Raw genomic sequence first — 18832 nt, 5'->3', positions numbered from 1 at the left:
GTTCTTGCTCGAGAGGCCGTTAATGGACTGGGTCCCAGACTATTCTCACAGTGTTTAAAAAATACAGGGAGAATAGTCTGGTAGTGCCAGGCAAAGTCTGAACATAATGAAAGTAATTCACTGAATAACGGTAGGGTGCATTCTATCCTTGTAAAATATGGGAAGACAATCTAAATGACCTCGATAACTGAACTCATTATATAATGCAAATAACGGAGTGGGGACAATTTGAGCATCCTGAAAAGTGCTAGTGTTATGTCCCTACCGTCCCTATGCCTTGAAGACGTTTCACCGATATAGCACATTTTGGCAGAACACCGGTAGCAAGCAAGGTGTTAGGTGGTGACCATGTTAATGACAAAAAAGGTTTTTCAACATATATATTGAATCCCCAATGTTATATACACTATTTTTTTCACAATTTTTTATGCTAATAAAAAAAAAGAATCTAATGAAACACCACTTTTTTCTACCCAACCCAACACCAGGGGGTGCTGCAGCTCAAGTTAAAGAGTACAGACATGGAAGATACGGAGAGGTAATCCAGGCCACAACGAGCAACTGTAAAACAAAAGAAAATGAGGGTAAGATTATGACATTAGTGATTTTACTCTTTGTGCAATGTCAGACTTGCTTTGATGTGATTGGGACTGTAGGGCAAATTCCCATATCTGAGTAGCGAAAGAAGGCCTGTAATAAGGTATACCGTATTGGCCCGAATATAAGACGGCCCTGATTATACGACGACCCCTTCTTTTTCAAGACTCGAGTTTGAAAAAAGACTTTTTGAACACCAAATTAATTTTATACAGAAAATAATTACAGTACATCTGAAACAAATGATTATAACAACATATTTGTTATTTTGCCTCATTCAAATCGTAATATCTGAACATTTTAATATGTAAACTAAAGTGCAATCACATTCGTAAATGAATGGCTTCTGGTTTTTGAAATGTAAATAAACCAATCTATTGTGATAAAACAACAAAATTGCAATAACTGCATTAACCATCAAAGTAAGTCTAACTGTAGTCTTGAAACAAATCTGAATAAGGAAAAATATTGCAATAAAATAATGCAAACTGGTTAAACTTGAGAGTCGCTGAGATCTGTCATGACAGAACATCCCTTCAATGATATCTGGCGTCATCTAGCGTCGTGAATGGGTCTAATATCTAGACCAGGAATATTTTTCAGTGTTATTTCAATGCAAAAAACACTGCGTTATATTCGGGCCAATACGGTACTTCAAATTCAAATATACCACAAATAATTGTGCCTTTTGCTGTTGATTTTCACGTTGGAAAATGATTTTTTTGTGGTCATGTCTACATCTCATTTTCATGTTGCATCCTTAAATCACATACTTTTTTATAGTGTAAAATATGACGCAAATGTTTTTTTTTTCTTCTTATACTTCAATGTACCAAGTACGGGTCAACCTTCCACTGCGCAAACCAGTTTCTCTTCCCATTAGATAGAGGGCTAGCAGTTGAAAGAAATGGAATTACAGTAAGCTTGTAAATTGTAGTCAAACCAGTCTGAAACTACACTTTGCCGTTAGTGAATAAAAATACGGCCCTGTGTGTCTTAACCCTCGCCGAACCACTTGGACTTACTCACCGAACCCCTGGGGTCCGATCGAACCCAGGTTAACCCTTTAACACCTAGCGTGTCGAATGCGACACATTTACGCATGTCATCTTTGAAGCCTCGTAACGCTGTAATTACGTCACCCACGTGCCCCTGGTTGCTCTCATTTGAAAGTATGGAAGTTGATGTCCACACCAGTTTTTATTTGAAGTCAATCGACCAAGTAAAACGGGAAATAATGTCATTTGAGTTTTATAGTTTTATTGCACTCATAAATATGCATTAAAACGCCGCATGGACCATGTGTCTATCTCCATATTTCCATCATTTCTTGTCCTTTTTCAAAACCGAAAGCAGCACAAAAGACTACATATCCCAAGAGCCGTTATGATGTCAAGAAGGACGACCCTACTGTGAACATTTTTAATAAATTGCCGAGCTAGGCGCCAACTAAGGAAAACGAGGCATGAACACCGGTGTTCTGCCAAAATCGGTTGGATTGTGCGAGCGACTTCGAAATGTGCAGAATGAATCGAAAACTAAATTTAGCGCAAGCTAATGCATTTTTTCATTAACTCTATTAACTCTACTAATAAGCTATTATAAAACTATTTAATCGTATTTTTTTCTATTGGATGTTTATCCTAGCAAGTTAAATAAATATTATCAAGCTTCAAAACGGTTGGTTGAGCACGTTTGGTTGTCAGTGGGACATCAACATTACAAATTTTGAAAAAAGATTTTGGGATTTTTTTGTCTTTTTGGGTCCTAAATGTGGATTAAAATTGGTCGGTGAAGAAAACAAACAGTTTGGACATGAAGTTCAAGGTATCCTGAAAAAAGGCACCCAACTTGGCCATTGTGAACAATTTTTTCTTTGAAATATAAAGGCAACATCAAAGGCATGCAAATTCGGCCAAAATAGGCTTAGGTGTTAAAAGGTTAAGAACCACTGCCCTAAAGGGACAAGTGGTTCAGAAATAAAATAAATTTAAACAACCTGGTGAGCACCAGAAACAATCTGAAATTTAGGCAATCTGGTGTGCACACATTAACGTTAGCATTATGTAGCATTTAAGCAAGTTAGCGAACTAGCATAGCAAAACTCCGCTAGCTCAAATGCTGTACAATGCTAATATTTACAACAATTGGCTACCTTGCATGGCAAAAGTCCGCTAGCTTAACTCATTCACTCCCAGCCATTATCACCAGAGCAAGGCCCTTCGCTCCCGGCTGTTTTTCTGGATTTTGACTGATTTTGCAAGGCCCACAGAAAATTCTGTTCTATTGCTATATAAAACATGGAACCCACCAAAAGAAAGATTAGAATCTCTTCTTTCAGCAGACAAAAAATAAGTTCATATCTTTTTCTATTCTTTAGAAATCAGCATTAGAAAATAGCTTAGTCTGAGCAGTTTTCCATTTTCTGATGAAAAAATTGAGAAAATGCTTTTTGTAAACGCATACATTTCAAACATAACTTTAGTTTAACACAGCTATTTTTGCATTAGTTACATCCCAAACATCTGAATGTTTTCCTTTTACAAAATACCATGAATAACCAGACAAATAGAGCTTTTGATAGCAAAGTAACAATTTCTTTACACATGACGACTGAGAGATGATGCCGTTGTCGCCGAGATGACGCCGTTGTCGCTACGTCAGCCGTGTAAACTTTTCCCTCATCGTTGTCTGTCTCACAAAGATGGATTATTTTTGCGTCTTTGCGGGGTATGCTCGGCGAGCCGCTGCACTGGGGGTCCCACTCGTTTTGCTGGGTCGTCCAACGCCTGGCCAACCAGGCGTCCTCTCTGTTGTTTTGTTCGGTCAGAGCGCCGCCTGGCATCATGCCGCCAGCACTCTGACCGTGCTGCCCGGCCGTTCATTGCTGTTGAATCGGGTCTTATAAATTGCGCTATTGCCCTCCAGTGGCCAGTTTTATTGCTTTAAAATGGGTTTGGAGCCTTGTTTTTTGATTCTCAGATTGATCGCAAACCGTAGCTGCTTCTTGTAAAAAAACCAAAAAAACGCAAACGACGGATATATACGTTTTTGGGACAATGAATCATTTAAAAATAGAACGTATTTATACATTTCTGGGAGCAAATGAGTTAACTGATATTTTATGCTAATGTTTACAACAATTGGCTAGCTTAAATGCTATGCAGCGGGAGACCTGAGAAAAGGGCCACTTTAACAAATCATGTTATATTTTTCCGTCCAGTGTCCTGCAGACGACACTATGAAAGAGCTTCACCCTGAGAAGCGCGATCCCCTTCACGTTAAAGAGGAGGAGTGGGACATGCCCTACATCAAACAGGAGGCGGAGCCAGAGACCTATAGCATTAAAGAAGAAGAACAGGAAGATGAAATCTCCAACTTTCCAATAACTGTTATTGTGAAGAGTGAGGAAGATGAAAGTCCAAGCGAAGAGAGCGGAGCAGCAAAACTTTGGAGCAACAGCTCACTTCAACACCTGACAACAAAAGGAGAGGGACTGCCGCAACCTGACGGTTTGTTAGCTCCGCTCTCGGAAAGTGACGATGTTACGTCACACTCTTCTGACTTTAACACTGATGAGGAGGATGACGACTTTGAGCAAAATGCTTCCAAATCCCTAAAAGGGTCCAATGGAGAGAAGCCTTTTGCCTGCTCTCTTTGCGATAAACGATTTTGTTCAAAGAAAGGTGTTGTAAGACACACGCGTACACACACGGGAGAAAAGCCTTTTGTTTGCACAACTTGTGGTAAACGATTCGCTGAGAAAGGAAGTTTAAACAAACACACAATGACACACACTGGAGAGAAGCCTTTTCCCTGCTTATTTTGCCATAAAAAATTCTCTCGGAAATCACAGCTAAACTATCATACCAAATCACACACTGGAGAGAAGCAATTCGCCTGCTCATTTTGTGATAAAAGATTTTGTACGAAGCATCAGTTGACAGGACACACACGTACACACACTGGGGAAAAGCCTTTCGCCTGCTCAGTTTGTCATATAAGATTTCGTACGAAGCATAATTTAGCAACACACACACATGCACACACTGGAGAAAAGCCTTTTTTCTGCTCCATTTGCGATAAACGATTTTGTTCAAAGACAGATGTAATAAGACACACGCGTACACACACGGGAGAAAAGCCTTTTGTCTGCACAACTTGTGGTCAGCGATTCACTGGGAAGGGAAGTTTAAAGCAACACACAATGACACACACTGGAGAGAAGCCTTTTCCCTGCTTAGTTTGCCATAAAAGATTCTCCCGGAAAGCCGTACTAATCTGTCATACCAAATCACACACTGGAGAGAAGCCTTTCGCCTGCTCACTTTGCGATAAAAGATTTGGTCGTAAGCAACTGTTAATAATACACACGCGTACACACACCGGGGAAAAGCCTTTTCTCTGCACATTTTGTGGGAAAGGTTTCTCCCGGAAGAAGGAATTAATATGCCACACAAGGACACACACCGAGGAAAAGCCTTTCGCATGCTCTCATTGCGATAAAAGATTTTGTACGAAGCGTCAGTTAACAACACACACACGTACACACACTGGGGAAAAGCCTTTCGCATGCTCTCTTTGCGATAAAAGGTTTTGTACGAGGCATCAGTTAACAGGACACACACGTACACACACCGGGGAAAAGCCTTTTCTCTGCACATTTTGTGATAAAAGATTCTCTCAGAAAGGACAACTAAACTGCCACATTAAAACTCACACTGGAGAAAAGCCTTTTGACTGCACAGCTTGTGGTAAACGATTCATTGATAAGGGAAGCTTAAACAGACACACAATGACACACGCTGGAGAAAAGCCATTTCCCTGCTCAGTTTGCCATAAAAGATTCTCTCAGAAAGGACAACTAAACTGTCACATTAAAACACACACTGGAGAAAAGCCTTTTGTCTGCACAGCTTGTGGTAAACGATTCATTCATAAGGGAAGCTTAAACAGACACATTAGAACACATATTGGAGAGGAGCCTTTCAAATGATCATAATAATCATAGATTTTATTTATAGAGCGCTTTTACCAATGCTAAAAGACAGTTGAAACAAAGAAAAAGCTAACACAACGTTAGCTAGAGCCGGACGGTAAATCGAAAATTTACAGTTACTGAGATTCTTCATGATGGGCGACATAATTTTGACCATGTTGGTAAATTCGGTAATTGAAAAAAACAAAGAAAATATAGTCTTTTCATTCCCCTTTAAAGTGATCCTCGATCTTTAAGACAAGTAATTCTTAAAAGATAAATGTTAATATGAGTTAGAATAATTTGATATTAAAACCCCTCTTAATGTTTTTGTTTTAATAAAATTTGTAAAATAATTTTAAGTGATCGGTTGCCATTCTTGTTACGTCGCAATGCGTGACGTCACCGGGCCCGTTGCCGAAATTCCAGCGTGTAACTCGTTAGCTTTCCCAACATGTCGTCGGTTCTATCATTCCTATTTGAACCAGATCTGTGAAAAGTGAAGAGCAAGGCAGCACTGTCGGTCGTTCACAAGACGGGCAGCAGGGAAAAATGCGTGCAGCAAATACCTGATAAGACAAAAGTTGGGCAAAACTGGTGATGCACTCGCGGCAAGTGAGTCTCAATGATAACGGAGTGAGAGAGTGTATGCTGTTGGGAACTCCGGTTGGGAGCGAGAGAGTGTATGCTGTTGGGAACTCCGGTTTTATTAGCAGATATTCAAGGTAAGCATATTGCATTTTCAAACTTATCCCAATATAATTATGTAGATTGTTAGCATCCAAAGCTGTCGTGTGCTTTATGTACAGTACAGGCCAAAGAGCACACCTTGTCTAATCCATATCTCGTACATTATAACGCGTGGTAGGTAGGATACATGTATAAAAGTACCAAAAAGGGGAGAAGCTTCCACTTATGCACATTTATTCACAAAAAATATTTCCACCTTGACCACTATTCACTCGGGAGCTTAGCAGTATGCAAACACGCGTTCCCTGACGAACTCCAACATTGTTGTAAGGTCCATGTCAGAGTCACTGTCGTCACTGTAACGTGCCATAGTGCTTTAATTATTTGGCATGATTTGGAGAAAACTCCCACGAAGAATAGTCAACAAAAAAGATAGCAATAGTAATCCAAATCCGCGTTTTTTACTCTCTGGAAGATCCAGGAATTAGACCGATCCCATGGCAACGTTGCAGCCGCAATCAGGCCGTCGATTCCACCAAATAGACTGATCGAAAAGCCGCTGTGGGACCGACGAATAAAAAAAATAGACGGATCCGAAACCAATATTGCAGACGCGGTGGGGCCGTCGGATCCAGAAAATAGACGTATCCCTTACTTGACTGAAGATCCAGGAAAAATGTTCGGGCACCAGTGGTAACGCGTGGTGGGTAGGATACGTGCATACAGGGACCAAAAAGGGTGAGAAGCTTCCACCTATGCACATTTATTCACTAAAAATAATAATTCCACCTTGATCACTCACGTCACTCCCCTTGTTTCCATTTGACTGGAAATTGCATCCAAAAGCAGCACACCGTGGCATTTTACTTCGCGAGTTTAGGCAGTAATAAGCAGTTGTTGTACACGCTACACATTTGGAAAGATCCCATTTATGTCATCAATGCGAGCCCGCAAACCATGGCGCCAACTAATGGTCAAAATATGTACTAAATATTATAAAATATTGCCATTGATTTAACATTTTATGTGTTTCTAACAACATATTTTAGTACAAGAGAGCAATTGTGGTTTATTAGAGCCTACATGTATTTAAGGTAGAGGATCACTTTAAGAAAGCAGTCGGTGTGCTTACGTATGAAGTCACGTGATTATCACTCAGGAAGTCAAACAAGTCCGGCAGGCTAACACTAGCGGCTAACCCTACAAGCAAAGGTGATGGAGTTGGGCTTAATGGAGCTTCGCCAAACTTTCACCTGACATTTAGTAGCCTCTTGGCGGCCCCCAGACGGGCTTTCGCCTTCTTTCCTCCCTGGTTCTCACGATTTCAGGAGCATGCGTTTTCAGTGCTTTCTACTGATAGCCAGGCCACAGGCTAATGCTTGCGGCTAACAGCGGCTGCAAATGAACGTAATGGAGTCTGATAGCGGCTCTTACCTTGTCGAATTGGCTGAACTTAATGAGTGGATTGTGCACGGACTGCAGCTAGCAATTAGTATGTTGCGTTATTTTGTATCTGTGTGTGATTTCTTTGATATCTTTTATAATGTTAAAGCATTCTGCAAAAAAATTTATAATCCAACAGTGACCGTTTAAGGGCCACAGCTCTTTTTTTGTATGTGCTTGCTTAATTGTTTGTCATTACTGCCATCATAAAATCTTACATTTTCATTGGCACAAGAGCAATAAAGTTTTAATGCGTGTGTGTGTTTCTGTGTGAGGGGTGCATGTATTAAAAAAATGCTTTGGTAAAAAAATCCTGAAACCTTCAAGTAAACACTTGCGTTTAGTAATTATGCCATAGCAGCCATTAAAGGGTATGACAACACCTGAGGAAATGCTAATATTCCATCATTTATCCATAAGCCTTTTGAATTCATATCATGCCACTTCGTGTAATTACACACATCGCAACACCAAGAAAATGATAGAAATTAGGTTGATTGTCAAGCTAAAAGGACCCGCCCCCGTGATGCCGGAAATCTAGCATATTGTGTGCGTGACGTCACGACAAGGAAACAACCGGCTCAGTGCTTAGTACCGAATGGCGGCGATGATAGCGGTCAATTTTGTTTCTAGTTGCAGCGACGAATTCGACGTAACGAACATTCTTCTAATGGTGACGAGGAGAGTTATGAACCTTTCTTTGGTGTTTTGGGTTATCAATTTGAGCCTAAACGAAAGCCAATTCAGCCTAATGAAAGGATCATTGAGAGGAGCAATCACACTGATGAAACACCGGCAACATCGTGTGGGAAACACCGAATGGTTTGTTTTGCATTTCTTTTTTTTAAGCTGATACACGGTGACCGCAAAATAATGTAATGTATAGAATAATTACCATTTATTGTGCTATCATAGGTTTTTGCTCTGCCAACAGACAAATATGAATGGGATTCAAGGATTTGTTCTATATATTTTACGAGCGATAATTTATACATGTGTCCAGTCCTATATCCAATGCGTGATATGTTTTTTATTATAAAAGAGTACTCACTCTGGCCATTTCCCTCCTTTGCTTTGCCTGGGGTGGTGAGGCGGTCTCATCAGAGCCAGTCATCGTCCTCTTTCACCGGGCACCACATCTGCTTTCAGCAGCAATTTCTTAGCAAAACCTGATTTCATTTGCCCATAGTTCGTATAGCTTTCAGGTGTAAAATGCGCACCACACAAAACCGTGCCGGAGGCTGGGTCTGCAAAATTAGCCCTCTTGGCACTGACGAACTTTACTCATTTTCTGCATAGTCCAGCTCTTTTTCTCGCATTCGGGAACTCATGGGTACTACATTGTGACAAATGGTTATTTGCAAACCACATAGCATGACAGGTTTGAACCATTTTAGCGATTTTTTGATAAAACATGAACGCAACTCTCTCGTCGATAAACAACGATGGCACCCGCCTCGACCTTTTGTTTCCTTGTTATGACGTCTCCGCCCCATTCGGCTGTTTCCGGAACACTTTCGGAAATGTTCGTCATTTTCAATCTATTTTCGATAATTGCTCATTAATGTGGTTGATTTTTTTGTTAACTTTATCAATATTTGTTATCTTGGCACATAACGGTTCTATTGATGTCTCACACCCCCTTTGCGTTTTCATACCCTTTAACAAAAAGTTGTCTGTTTGAAGTTTACTGTTCAAGCTGTAAGCCATTTGTGTTCAATGACATGTTTGCACAGTCGTCGTATTGATTTTTATAATGTCGTACATTGTTCAAGTCATACAAGCTGTTATAAATGTTCATACTTCTTATTGTTTACAAGAATTTTTAACAGTATATACTTAATGTTTAAATTACATGTACAAATATTAAATATGTTAAATTGATGCTTGATGAAGCTGGTAAATAAATCAACGAGAAACAGTTCATTTGTATTTCATGCATTAATTCAGATTTTCAAATTATAAAACAGTCCGCTTGGGCGAATTTATCGTTATTGAGGTAAATCTGCTCATTTTTCAGTGATGCGTATTTAAGGCCATATCGCCCAGCCCTAACGTGCGCAGTTCAAAACAATAGAGAAAAGGATTACAAATTAAAAGCCAGTTTAAAAAGGTGAGTTTTAACAATTTTTTGAAGGTTGGAAGATCAGAACAGGTGCGGATGGGTTTTGGGAGTGAGTTCCAATATTTTACTTATGGCTTACTGCTTTTCACAATTTTATTTTTGTTTGTTTACAATACACTGATGCTTCCCTGCCAACAATCGTCCCTATATGTCAGTATTACATCAGTAAACAGCATGCACTGTTTGCATGCTCAGTGCTAAATAACCCCCCTGCTGATACTACCAGCAGCAAAAATAAAAACTGTCCCTCTGTCCAATGACACTGTCGTTTTTGTTCTATTTTTGTTTTTTCGGTCAAATTGTTTGGCATATTGTCTTTGTTAATGTTGCTAATCAATTTGAATTATTATTGATTTGATTTGATTACATATTCATTTGCTGTATCAAATGGACAAAAAATGTACCTTCTGTGAATTGTTCCAGTTTGGAGGTGACTTTTTTGTTTTATTTTGAATTTAGGCAGTCTTATGCGCTTCTAGACTTTTCTGTTACAAACAAAACAATGTTAATAAATTCATTCATTCATTCATTCATTTTCCATGCCGCTTTTCCTCACGAGGGTTGCGGAGGTGCTGGAGCCTATCCCAGCTAAATTGTACTTTATTCTAAGTTGATCTTTTTTTTTTTTGCTTTAGTAGAAAAAAGGACAAATGTTATGCAGAGGTGTACTTATAATAATTTCAGAGACAAACGGAACTAGTTACAGTGGCAGCAGAGAGTTGGGGAAGGGCATGAAACGTTTAAGTCTTCGTGGGGGGGGCGTAACAGAAAATAATTGAGAAGCACTGTTATACACTAAGAAGTTTTTTCAGTTATATTTAATTAGACTGTTGAGTGGTCTTAAGACATTTTTTTTGTGTTCCTGGATAATTAAGAGATTATTAACAGGTTTGTATTTATTGTGTAAATATAATTTGTTAAACTATTGCAATTTAAATTTGCTCATAAAATCCAGACATTAATCCTGGAAGTTTTCAAAATGTTTCTGAAATAGTTTTTGAAAACAAAGGTTTTAATGAAACAATGTATCACCTAAACCAGACATGTCCAAAGTCCGGCCCGGGGGCCAAATGCGGCCCGTGGTCAAATTTCATCCGGCTCCCAGCCTCTGTCATAAAATCAATAACGTCTGGCCCGCACGCAGACTTAATAAATTGGTCAGCAGTACTGTACAAAAAGTTGACTGCGACGGCCAGAAATTGGACTATTTCTTCACTAAAATACTCAACAACAGTGTCTGCCTCTTATGCAAATATACAGTCGCTGTTTTTAAAGAGGTCAATGTGAGGCGATATTACCAAACAAGACACGGTGACATGTACGACAAGATTACAGGGAAGATACGTAGCTAGAAATTCAAGCAACTTGAAGCTAGTTTAATTTCACAGCAGCAGTATTTCGCAAGAGCCCGAGACTCGAAAGAGAACGCCACAAAGGTTAGTTGCAAGATTGTTCAAATTATTCATTTAAAAAAAATAATGAAGCAAATGTGACACACAGAATAGCTTGCTAAAATGTGCTTAAATATATTGTTCTACATAAAGTATGTCAGCCAAGGTCGGCCCCCCACATTTTTACCATACCAAATCTGGCCCTCTTTGCAAAAAGTTTGGACACCCCTGACCTAGACCAATACCTATGCACTGCAAAAATACACCTTAAAACTTAAATTCCATTGTTTTCAATGTAAAACTATAAGGAAGAAGTAAAATGATCTGCCAGTGCTTGAAGTAAATTTAGTTAGTAACTCAGATTTCTTTAAGAAAAAAGTATATTTAATCTCTAAAAAAAAAAAAAAAGCTTGTTGGTGAATAGATATTGTTCAAAACATTATTTGAAAGCATTTTCCCCCCTGAATCTAGGTGAAAAATGACCCAAATTTTTAATGTATGGGCTTAATAAGAACAAATAGTAATATTTACTTAAATTAGGTGGATAAATCTGATGTATTAATCTGTTAGTCTTTAACACTCAAAACAAGATGGAGAAAATAATTCAGGCTATTATCAGAATAAGATGTTATAAATCTACAGTTTGAAAGTTAGTAGGCCTATTGGTCAATACAGATTTATTTCGCATTGATCATTGAGCCTATCAATTAGATTCATATTAGTGAGAAATGTAGCCCTGACCTCCGTTCACCCAATCTGTTTGATCTTATTCCCAGATGCACAAGTTACTGGACCCTCCACTCTTCCTTAAGTGGGTCAAAAATGACCCATATTAGAACCAATGTGTATTTATGCCATTTTGGTGAAGAAAAATTACTTGTATATTAATTAGTATTTAGGGCCACACAAGAATGATTTCATCCTTTAAATATCTTTATCATTCAATTAACATTTAAAAAAAAACAAAAAAAAACAGCAAGACTTTATCCTTCCTTGTATTTTATCATCAATAGCCATGTTTACATGGAGCCAAATATTCCAATTACAATCAGTTTAGATGTTCAAACCGAATAAATGTGTTCCATATAAACACCTCATTCGGAATGAACAGGCCCAAACCGAATGGAATTTCATTCCGTTTCACAGGGGTGGAATATTCCTTTTCCCAAACCGATTAGAAGTAAAATTATATCATGTAAACAGGGAAGCAGAATGGTATCTGGTTGCGTTCTTTCTGCACATGCTCTGTACTGACGTGGTGACGTCACTTGCAACATGGCTTCCAAGCACAGCGCACCTAATTGGAGTCCCGCGGAAAGTTTGTATTTAATTCAAACTTTAAAAGAATTGAATATAATTGCTCTCTTAGACGGGCGTAAAACGAGGAACAGTGAACTATTTAAAAAAGTTCACGAGAGGTTACACGAAGCCGGAATAGACCGGAGCGTTGACCAGATTAGAAACCGGTGGAAAACGCTGAAAACCGGCTACTACAAGGCAAAAGAGCAAAACAGGAGCACTCTGACGATCGATCTCCCATGTTTTGCAACGTGATGCTTGGTTTTGATTAATCTGCGCATGTCAGACGGCAGTTGTCAAACGTCTTTTCGGAATAAAGGCAGACACATGTAAACGCTGGATCGGAATAGATGAAGTGACATGTAAACAGCTGATCTGAAATTTCCATTCGGAATGATTTGAATCGGTATGAATAAAAGTCAGCATGTAAACGTGGCTAATGATGGAGAGCTCCCATGCCTCTTTTTGGTGAGACAGCGGTGCTAAGCCCTTGTGGAGGCATGCATGGAGGCATAGTCTGTGTCCTCATCAACAGAAATTTCGGACACTTGAGTCCAACCCCGTCACTGCCTCTCCATCATCCAACATCTGTAGGACCATTTCAGCTGTAAATCTAACAGCTATGACATTTTGGATAAGGAAACATAAGAGTTGTGTTTTCAATAGATCAATATGTAGCTGTATAAATAAATACACACAAACACACACACTATATATATATACAGTAATGTGAGCTAACTTAGGCTAGGTCTTAATGCACGAATCCGATTTTTTCGTGTTTTTCTGACTCGACTGAACGGGAAAAGTCGCATAAAAGTGGACCATTTCAAATTCGATCCAGGTGACTTTCGTATGTAGTTAAAACCTCATCCGGGCCACAGTTTTCCAGAATTTGGCCACGGTCTGAACTGTCAAGTTCCCCAAATTGGAATTCAAACAGCAATTAACATCAGCGAAGAGCGAGAGAGACAGGGCGCTATGGTAGCTGTGCATTAGCGCCTAGCTTGAACGCGGATTTTGGGGAAGGAGCGGGCTTGATAACAGTCATAAAAAAAATAAAATGGGTTGATGATAAGTCGGAGAATACTGGTTTTTCTCCCTGCTCCAATGCTCCTGCGCATGCGGGCCAGTTTGCTCAGCGCTCGTGTGATACTTGAACAGGCTCAAAGGACAAAGGCGGTCTGAACGGGCACGCCAAAAAAAAAACAGATATGACAAAAAAATCGGAATTGTGCATTAGGACCTGCGGTATGAACCTAGCCTTAGTTACCTAACTAGTTATGAAGTAGGTTAATTTGTTGATAAATAATAATAAAAAGAGTAATGAAAGACACAAAATACTATATGGACATAATACTTACAGTACACATATAAGCTCTTGCTGTGTAAAATAATCTTAAGGGATGTTACTTTTTACATACCTAGTCTGTGTGGTCCACAGTAAATTTATTCCTGACAGCCAAAGTTAATAGGAATGGAAAAATTCCCATTGGATTCCATAGAAAATGCATGTGGGTCATTTTTGACCCACTTGAGGAAGCTTAGGGTAGTAATACAAAAATTACAATTTCTTCAAATGTTCAAAACGTTCATCAAAAAATTGAATGGCATTATATCAAAAAACGTTTTTTGAGGAAAACCTGGAATATTAATTGGTAACAATTTTTCAATCCGAAGATACTTCAAGAAAACAACCTCACCGGCTCATTTTTGACCCACTGATGCATCTAAGGGTTAATGTCCCATCCCCAGCAAAAACTTTACATACAGTTTATGCTATTATATTGTCCCTACCAACATTGAGACCAAACCTATGCCTTTGTTAACACCCCTGCACTAGAGGACACTCATGCTCTAGCGGTGGGTTGGCCTAGTATGGTCATCCAATAGGTTATAGTATGATAAATAACAGTTCAAATAGATGACCTTATGCTGCGAAAAAAAATGTTATCATTTTAAAAATAAATAAAGAATTATTCAGTATTTGAGTAGTTTTTTCATGGAATATTTTTTACCTGAGTAAATTTTTGGGATGACTACTTGAACTTGACTTGAGTAATATTATTTTGAAGAAACGCTACTCTTGAGTACAATTGTTGGCTACTTGAGCCACATCTGTTTATCATATTCATTAAATATTTTTGGAATCCAGTTTTGGTTCCAAACACTTCACATATTACGTTGAAGTTTCAGCGCATGAATGTTTCTACTTCCGGTTCACATGACACAATACCTGTTCACCTACCGGGTACTGGCGTTCTTTCGTGTTCCCTTTTGACCAAAGGGGTTCCTTCAAAGCATTCTCATCGGGTAAGTACCGAAGTAAGAATTTAGTGGACCAAAACGTTCCATCTTAAAGCGTAGTGTAAAACCTGAGTTATACTCCCGCGTTGGGGTGACGGCGCAGCGACTACGGCGTCATTCGACATTCGATAGTTGTGCGGTGAGGGAACGTAATTCACTGTAATTCACCGCCAAGCCACTAGAGGGGTGTGGCGTTATGTTTGTACGGTTTGGGGGCATGCTTGTTGACTTCCGCTAGTCTAGTTTAATAGGGTGACCATATTTTGATTTCCAAAAAAGAGGACACTCAGCCCAGCCTCAAAATACTTGAATTTTACTCGAAGTTCACTCAAAGATGCCTATAGCACTTTAATATATTTAAAGTGTGCCCCCTCACTCTGGATGGAAAAATGCAGTTTGAAAAAATTTATATATATGTATATAGAATGCAGACCGATGGAAATGTAGTCCAGTCAACACACATACACACATTAGGCTATGTGCCAACTACCGGTAAATGTTTTTATTAGGGCTGTCAAACGATTAAAATTTTTAATCGAGTTAATTACAACTTAAAAATTAATTAATCGCAATTCAAACCATCTATAAAATATGCCATATTTTTCTGTAAATTATTGTTAGAATGGAAAGATAAGACACAAGATGGATATGTACATTCAACATACGGTACATAAGTACTGTATTTGTTTTTTATAACAATAAATCAACAAGATGGCATTAACATTATTAACATTCTGTTAAAGTGATCCATGGATAGAAAGACTTGTAGTTCTTAAAAGATAAATGTTAGTACAAGTTATAGAAATTTTATATTAAAACCCATCTTAATATTTTCGTTTGAATAAAATTTGTAAAATTTTCAATCAAAAAATGAACTAGTAGCACGCCATTGTTGATGTCATTAATTACACAATGCTAATGGGTGCTTAAACCCATAAAATCAGTCGCACCCAAGCGCCAGCAGAGGGTGACAAAACTCCAAAAAACACAAGTAACAAGTTGGCATTGCACTGTGCTGTCATTTTAATCTGTTTGAGCTGGGCATGTGCGTTAATTGCGTCAAATATTTTAACGTGATTAATTTAAAAAATTAATTGCCGCCCGTTAACGCGAAAATTTTGACAGCCCCAATTTTCATAAATTACTATCACGACAATTGTCCTTGACGGATTGTTATTCCCATTCAATTGATATTCTCATTCAATTATATACAAACTATTCAACCAGCATGTTTCCAAACGTAGCAGTTCAAAACTACGTTTCCCATAATGCCTAGCGTGGTTTAACTTTCTGATAGCTAGCTGAGGCAAAAATCAAACTTTGCTATAAAAGTCTACAATCATCGGCACCGCAACAATGCGACACCAAACGGGATTTTACAGTCAAAGCTCCGACAGAAGTCAACAGTTGCCATTATATACGTATTTATCGTAAAAAACTTAAAGACCAAATGTGAAGTAATGTTTTTGAATAATATCAATGGCCAAACAATTATAAGCATATTTTCGTTATTTTTTTTTGACGAGACCCTTCCAGAATCTTTGTTTAACCCATAGCAACGCCCTTGACAACGAAAATGCTTTTCTTCGACAATCTTCGGAAATCTTCGGAAATAACGTCACACAGAGAACTGCGAGGGGAGTCCGCCATAGAACAGTATTGTTGCATTGCTTCTCGGTAAGATGCCACGGCGGTGTGTGGCGATGTATTGTTCTCAATCTAAAGAAAACTTGTATGAGTGGCCAAAGGATAGCAAGGCACGTAAATGGACATCTTTCGTTCGCACGAAGCAAATGAATTTCACGCCATCATCGAGTACTGTTCTATGCTGCAAACACTTCGAAGATGCCTGCTTCCTCAACCGGTCTGCTTATGATCAAGGATTTGCCAAAAAGTAAGTGTGATTTTTGGATAGATGACTGATGACTTTTGTCAAAGCAGAGCGTCCAACTGTTGTGGAATGAACAGTAGAAGGTAGCGACGTTAGCCGAAAAGTAACTCGAGGCAAAACCCTGATCGTGTTGTGGAATGAACAGTAGAAGCTAGTGTTGTTAGCCGAAAGCTAACTCGTGGCAATCCCCGATCATAGTTGCATTGAGTTCATTTTGCCTACACTTATAAGTTGGTCAAAACTTTTCTCTTATCCCAGGCAATAGTAGGCGGTTTATTTACCTGACATGTTTCGGCGAACACTTCCGCGTTTGTCAGAGGGTCCAAAAATATTTGCTGAAAAGAATACCCAACTACTGAGTAGGCTAACTGCTTGAACATGAAGTCTGATTATTTTTTTTAAACAATGTAATCACACAAAAAAATAAAATTATGTGCAAATGCCTGCATCTTCAAATATAAAAAATAATAAAAACCTATATCTTACCAATCTTGTAATCTCGATGGGTCTTGTCCCATTCCATGTCAGGTCATGTGGGCACATTGTTTGCATCCTGATTAGCGTCTGGCTAATACATGTAAGGTCCAACATAAAATTCCAACCTCCTCCTCTTCCTCCAACTCTTCAAAAACTTGGATCTCCTCACTTGCGCTTGATCTATCCCTTATATCGCTGTTTGAATAATTGTTTGAAGGCCTTTGTATGGAGCGCTGCCATTGCTATTCTCGGTGTGACGTATCACTTCCGGGTTCGTCCCCTTTCAGGCTCGAACTTCGGAAACACGATTATTTTGTCAAATATACAACATATAACTTATTTTTTTATGCTTTATTTGTTGAACAATGTTTAATTACTTTAATTGTGAACCTATTTGGCATTTTATGAAATTACTTCACATTTGGTCTTTAACAACTGGGCAGGCGTTGTGTCCAAATCGTCAACCCAGTAGATGGCGGTAATGCCTCATGATAGGGGTAAACTGCCAACAAAAACAAGAACTACTCCTTCCCTCCCTACTGCTAGTAGACATGTCATCGCAGGCAGGCGCTGCCACCCAGCGACCGGAGGGATTCTCTTCAAATTGGTCCCGTGAAAAATCATAAAAAACTGACATTTTTATGAGTTTATAAAAACCCGCCCGGACGACGAGGATACTACGTGAAAGTAGGACTTGTCCGGGCAAAAGAGGATGTTTGGTCACCCTAAGTTTAAGGGAGAAAAAATGAACAATGCAAGATGGAACTCTTGAAAGTAAATATTCTACTCATCAACATAGAATAAATATTGAACATACACATGTTGAGGGGCAGGCGACGTAGAAGACGATTTCGAGGTGGTCTGGCCGACTTTTGATGCTGCACAGAGTGTTTTAGACACGGGTGGAGAGAGCTAGCTGTGGCGGCTAGCTTCAAACTGGTGTCGAGCACTGTGTTCAAGGTCTGCAAAGCCCTCCAGTCCGATTTGTTTGCCGTGTCCTACAACCAGTGCCCACCTGCCAGTGGAAAGCCATAGCAGATTTCTGGCGTCTATGGAACTTCCCAAACTGCGTTGGGAGCCTTGATTTTAACGTTATAAAAAGCACCGAGGCACTCTCAATCAGTGATGATGTATCTATCGTGTGTGAACTGTCTGTTATTGAAAATTAAAGATCAAAACAACTCTTTTGACACCAAATCTGTGCTTTATTCTTCATATACTTGAAGTGTGACACGTAAATAAGTGACACTCACAGCAAACATATGTACACAATAAATGAGGAAGTGCACCAACCAAAAATACAATACGACATAAAGTGATAAAAAGTTGGCAGTTTTTGGCCGACTGGGTCACCACTTCGTGTGGCCACTTGATTCCGAACACACACGTCTCGGTGGTTCTTCCATTTAAAAAAAATTTTTTTTTTTCAATCGCCGACCTTGCCATTTGGCAATCACAATAATGTCTTGATGAGATTTGCTCTTCGATGATACTCTCGTCGGCTTGGTCCATTTTTGCATGTAGAAAATAATGTTTGATTCTATTCTACAATGGCGGTGATTTCGCGCTGAACTGGAAACAACAGTCTGAGCGGACCAATCACAGTCCGTTTCTGCCACGTCATACGCGTCTACGCG

General features: G+C 39.1%; 2 protein-coding genes across 4 annotated transcripts in view; both read left to right on the top strand.

The window, feature by feature from the left end:
• LOC130919121 (gastrula zinc finger protein XlCGF57.1-like) overlaps positions 1-10304 on the top strand; it is a 41203-nt gene extending 30899 nt beyond the window's left edge. For 2 of the 3 annotated variants that reach the window (XM_057841575.1, XM_057841584.1), the window contains 2 exons: positions 489-584; positions 3821-10304. In XM_057841575.1, coding sequence (XP_057697558.1) covers positions 579-584; positions 3821-5593 — 1779 coding nt within the window. In that variant the 5' untranslated portion in view covers positions 489-578 and the 3' untranslated portion in view covers positions 5594-10304. The remainder of the gene's footprint in view (positions 1-488; positions 585-3820) is intronic. The other variant, XM_057841592.1, reaches the window with a different exon arrangement.
• Positions 10305-14743: 4439 nt separating this feature from the next.
• The window catches only part of LOC130917542 (gastrula zinc finger protein XlCGF57.1-like), a 33528-nt gene continuing 29439 nt past the window's right edge, over positions 14744-18832 (top strand). The window contains exon 1 of the mRNA XM_057839074.1: positions 14744-14833. The gene's annotated coding sequence lies outside the window, so the exon portion shown is untranslated. The remainder of the gene's footprint in view (positions 14834-18832) is intronic.

Source organism: Corythoichthys intestinalis, chromosome 1 (assembly GCF_030265065.1).
Source record: "Corythoichthys intestinalis isolate RoL2023-P3 chromosome 1, ASM3026506v1, whole genome shotgun sequence".
In the NCBI taxonomy this organism is placed as follows: Eukaryota; Metazoa; Chordata; class Actinopteri; order Syngnathiformes; family Syngnathidae; genus Corythoichthys; species Corythoichthys intestinalis.
The sequence above is the reverse complement of the archived record's forward strand: the minus strand, read 5'-3'. Positions and strand labels throughout refer to the sequence as shown.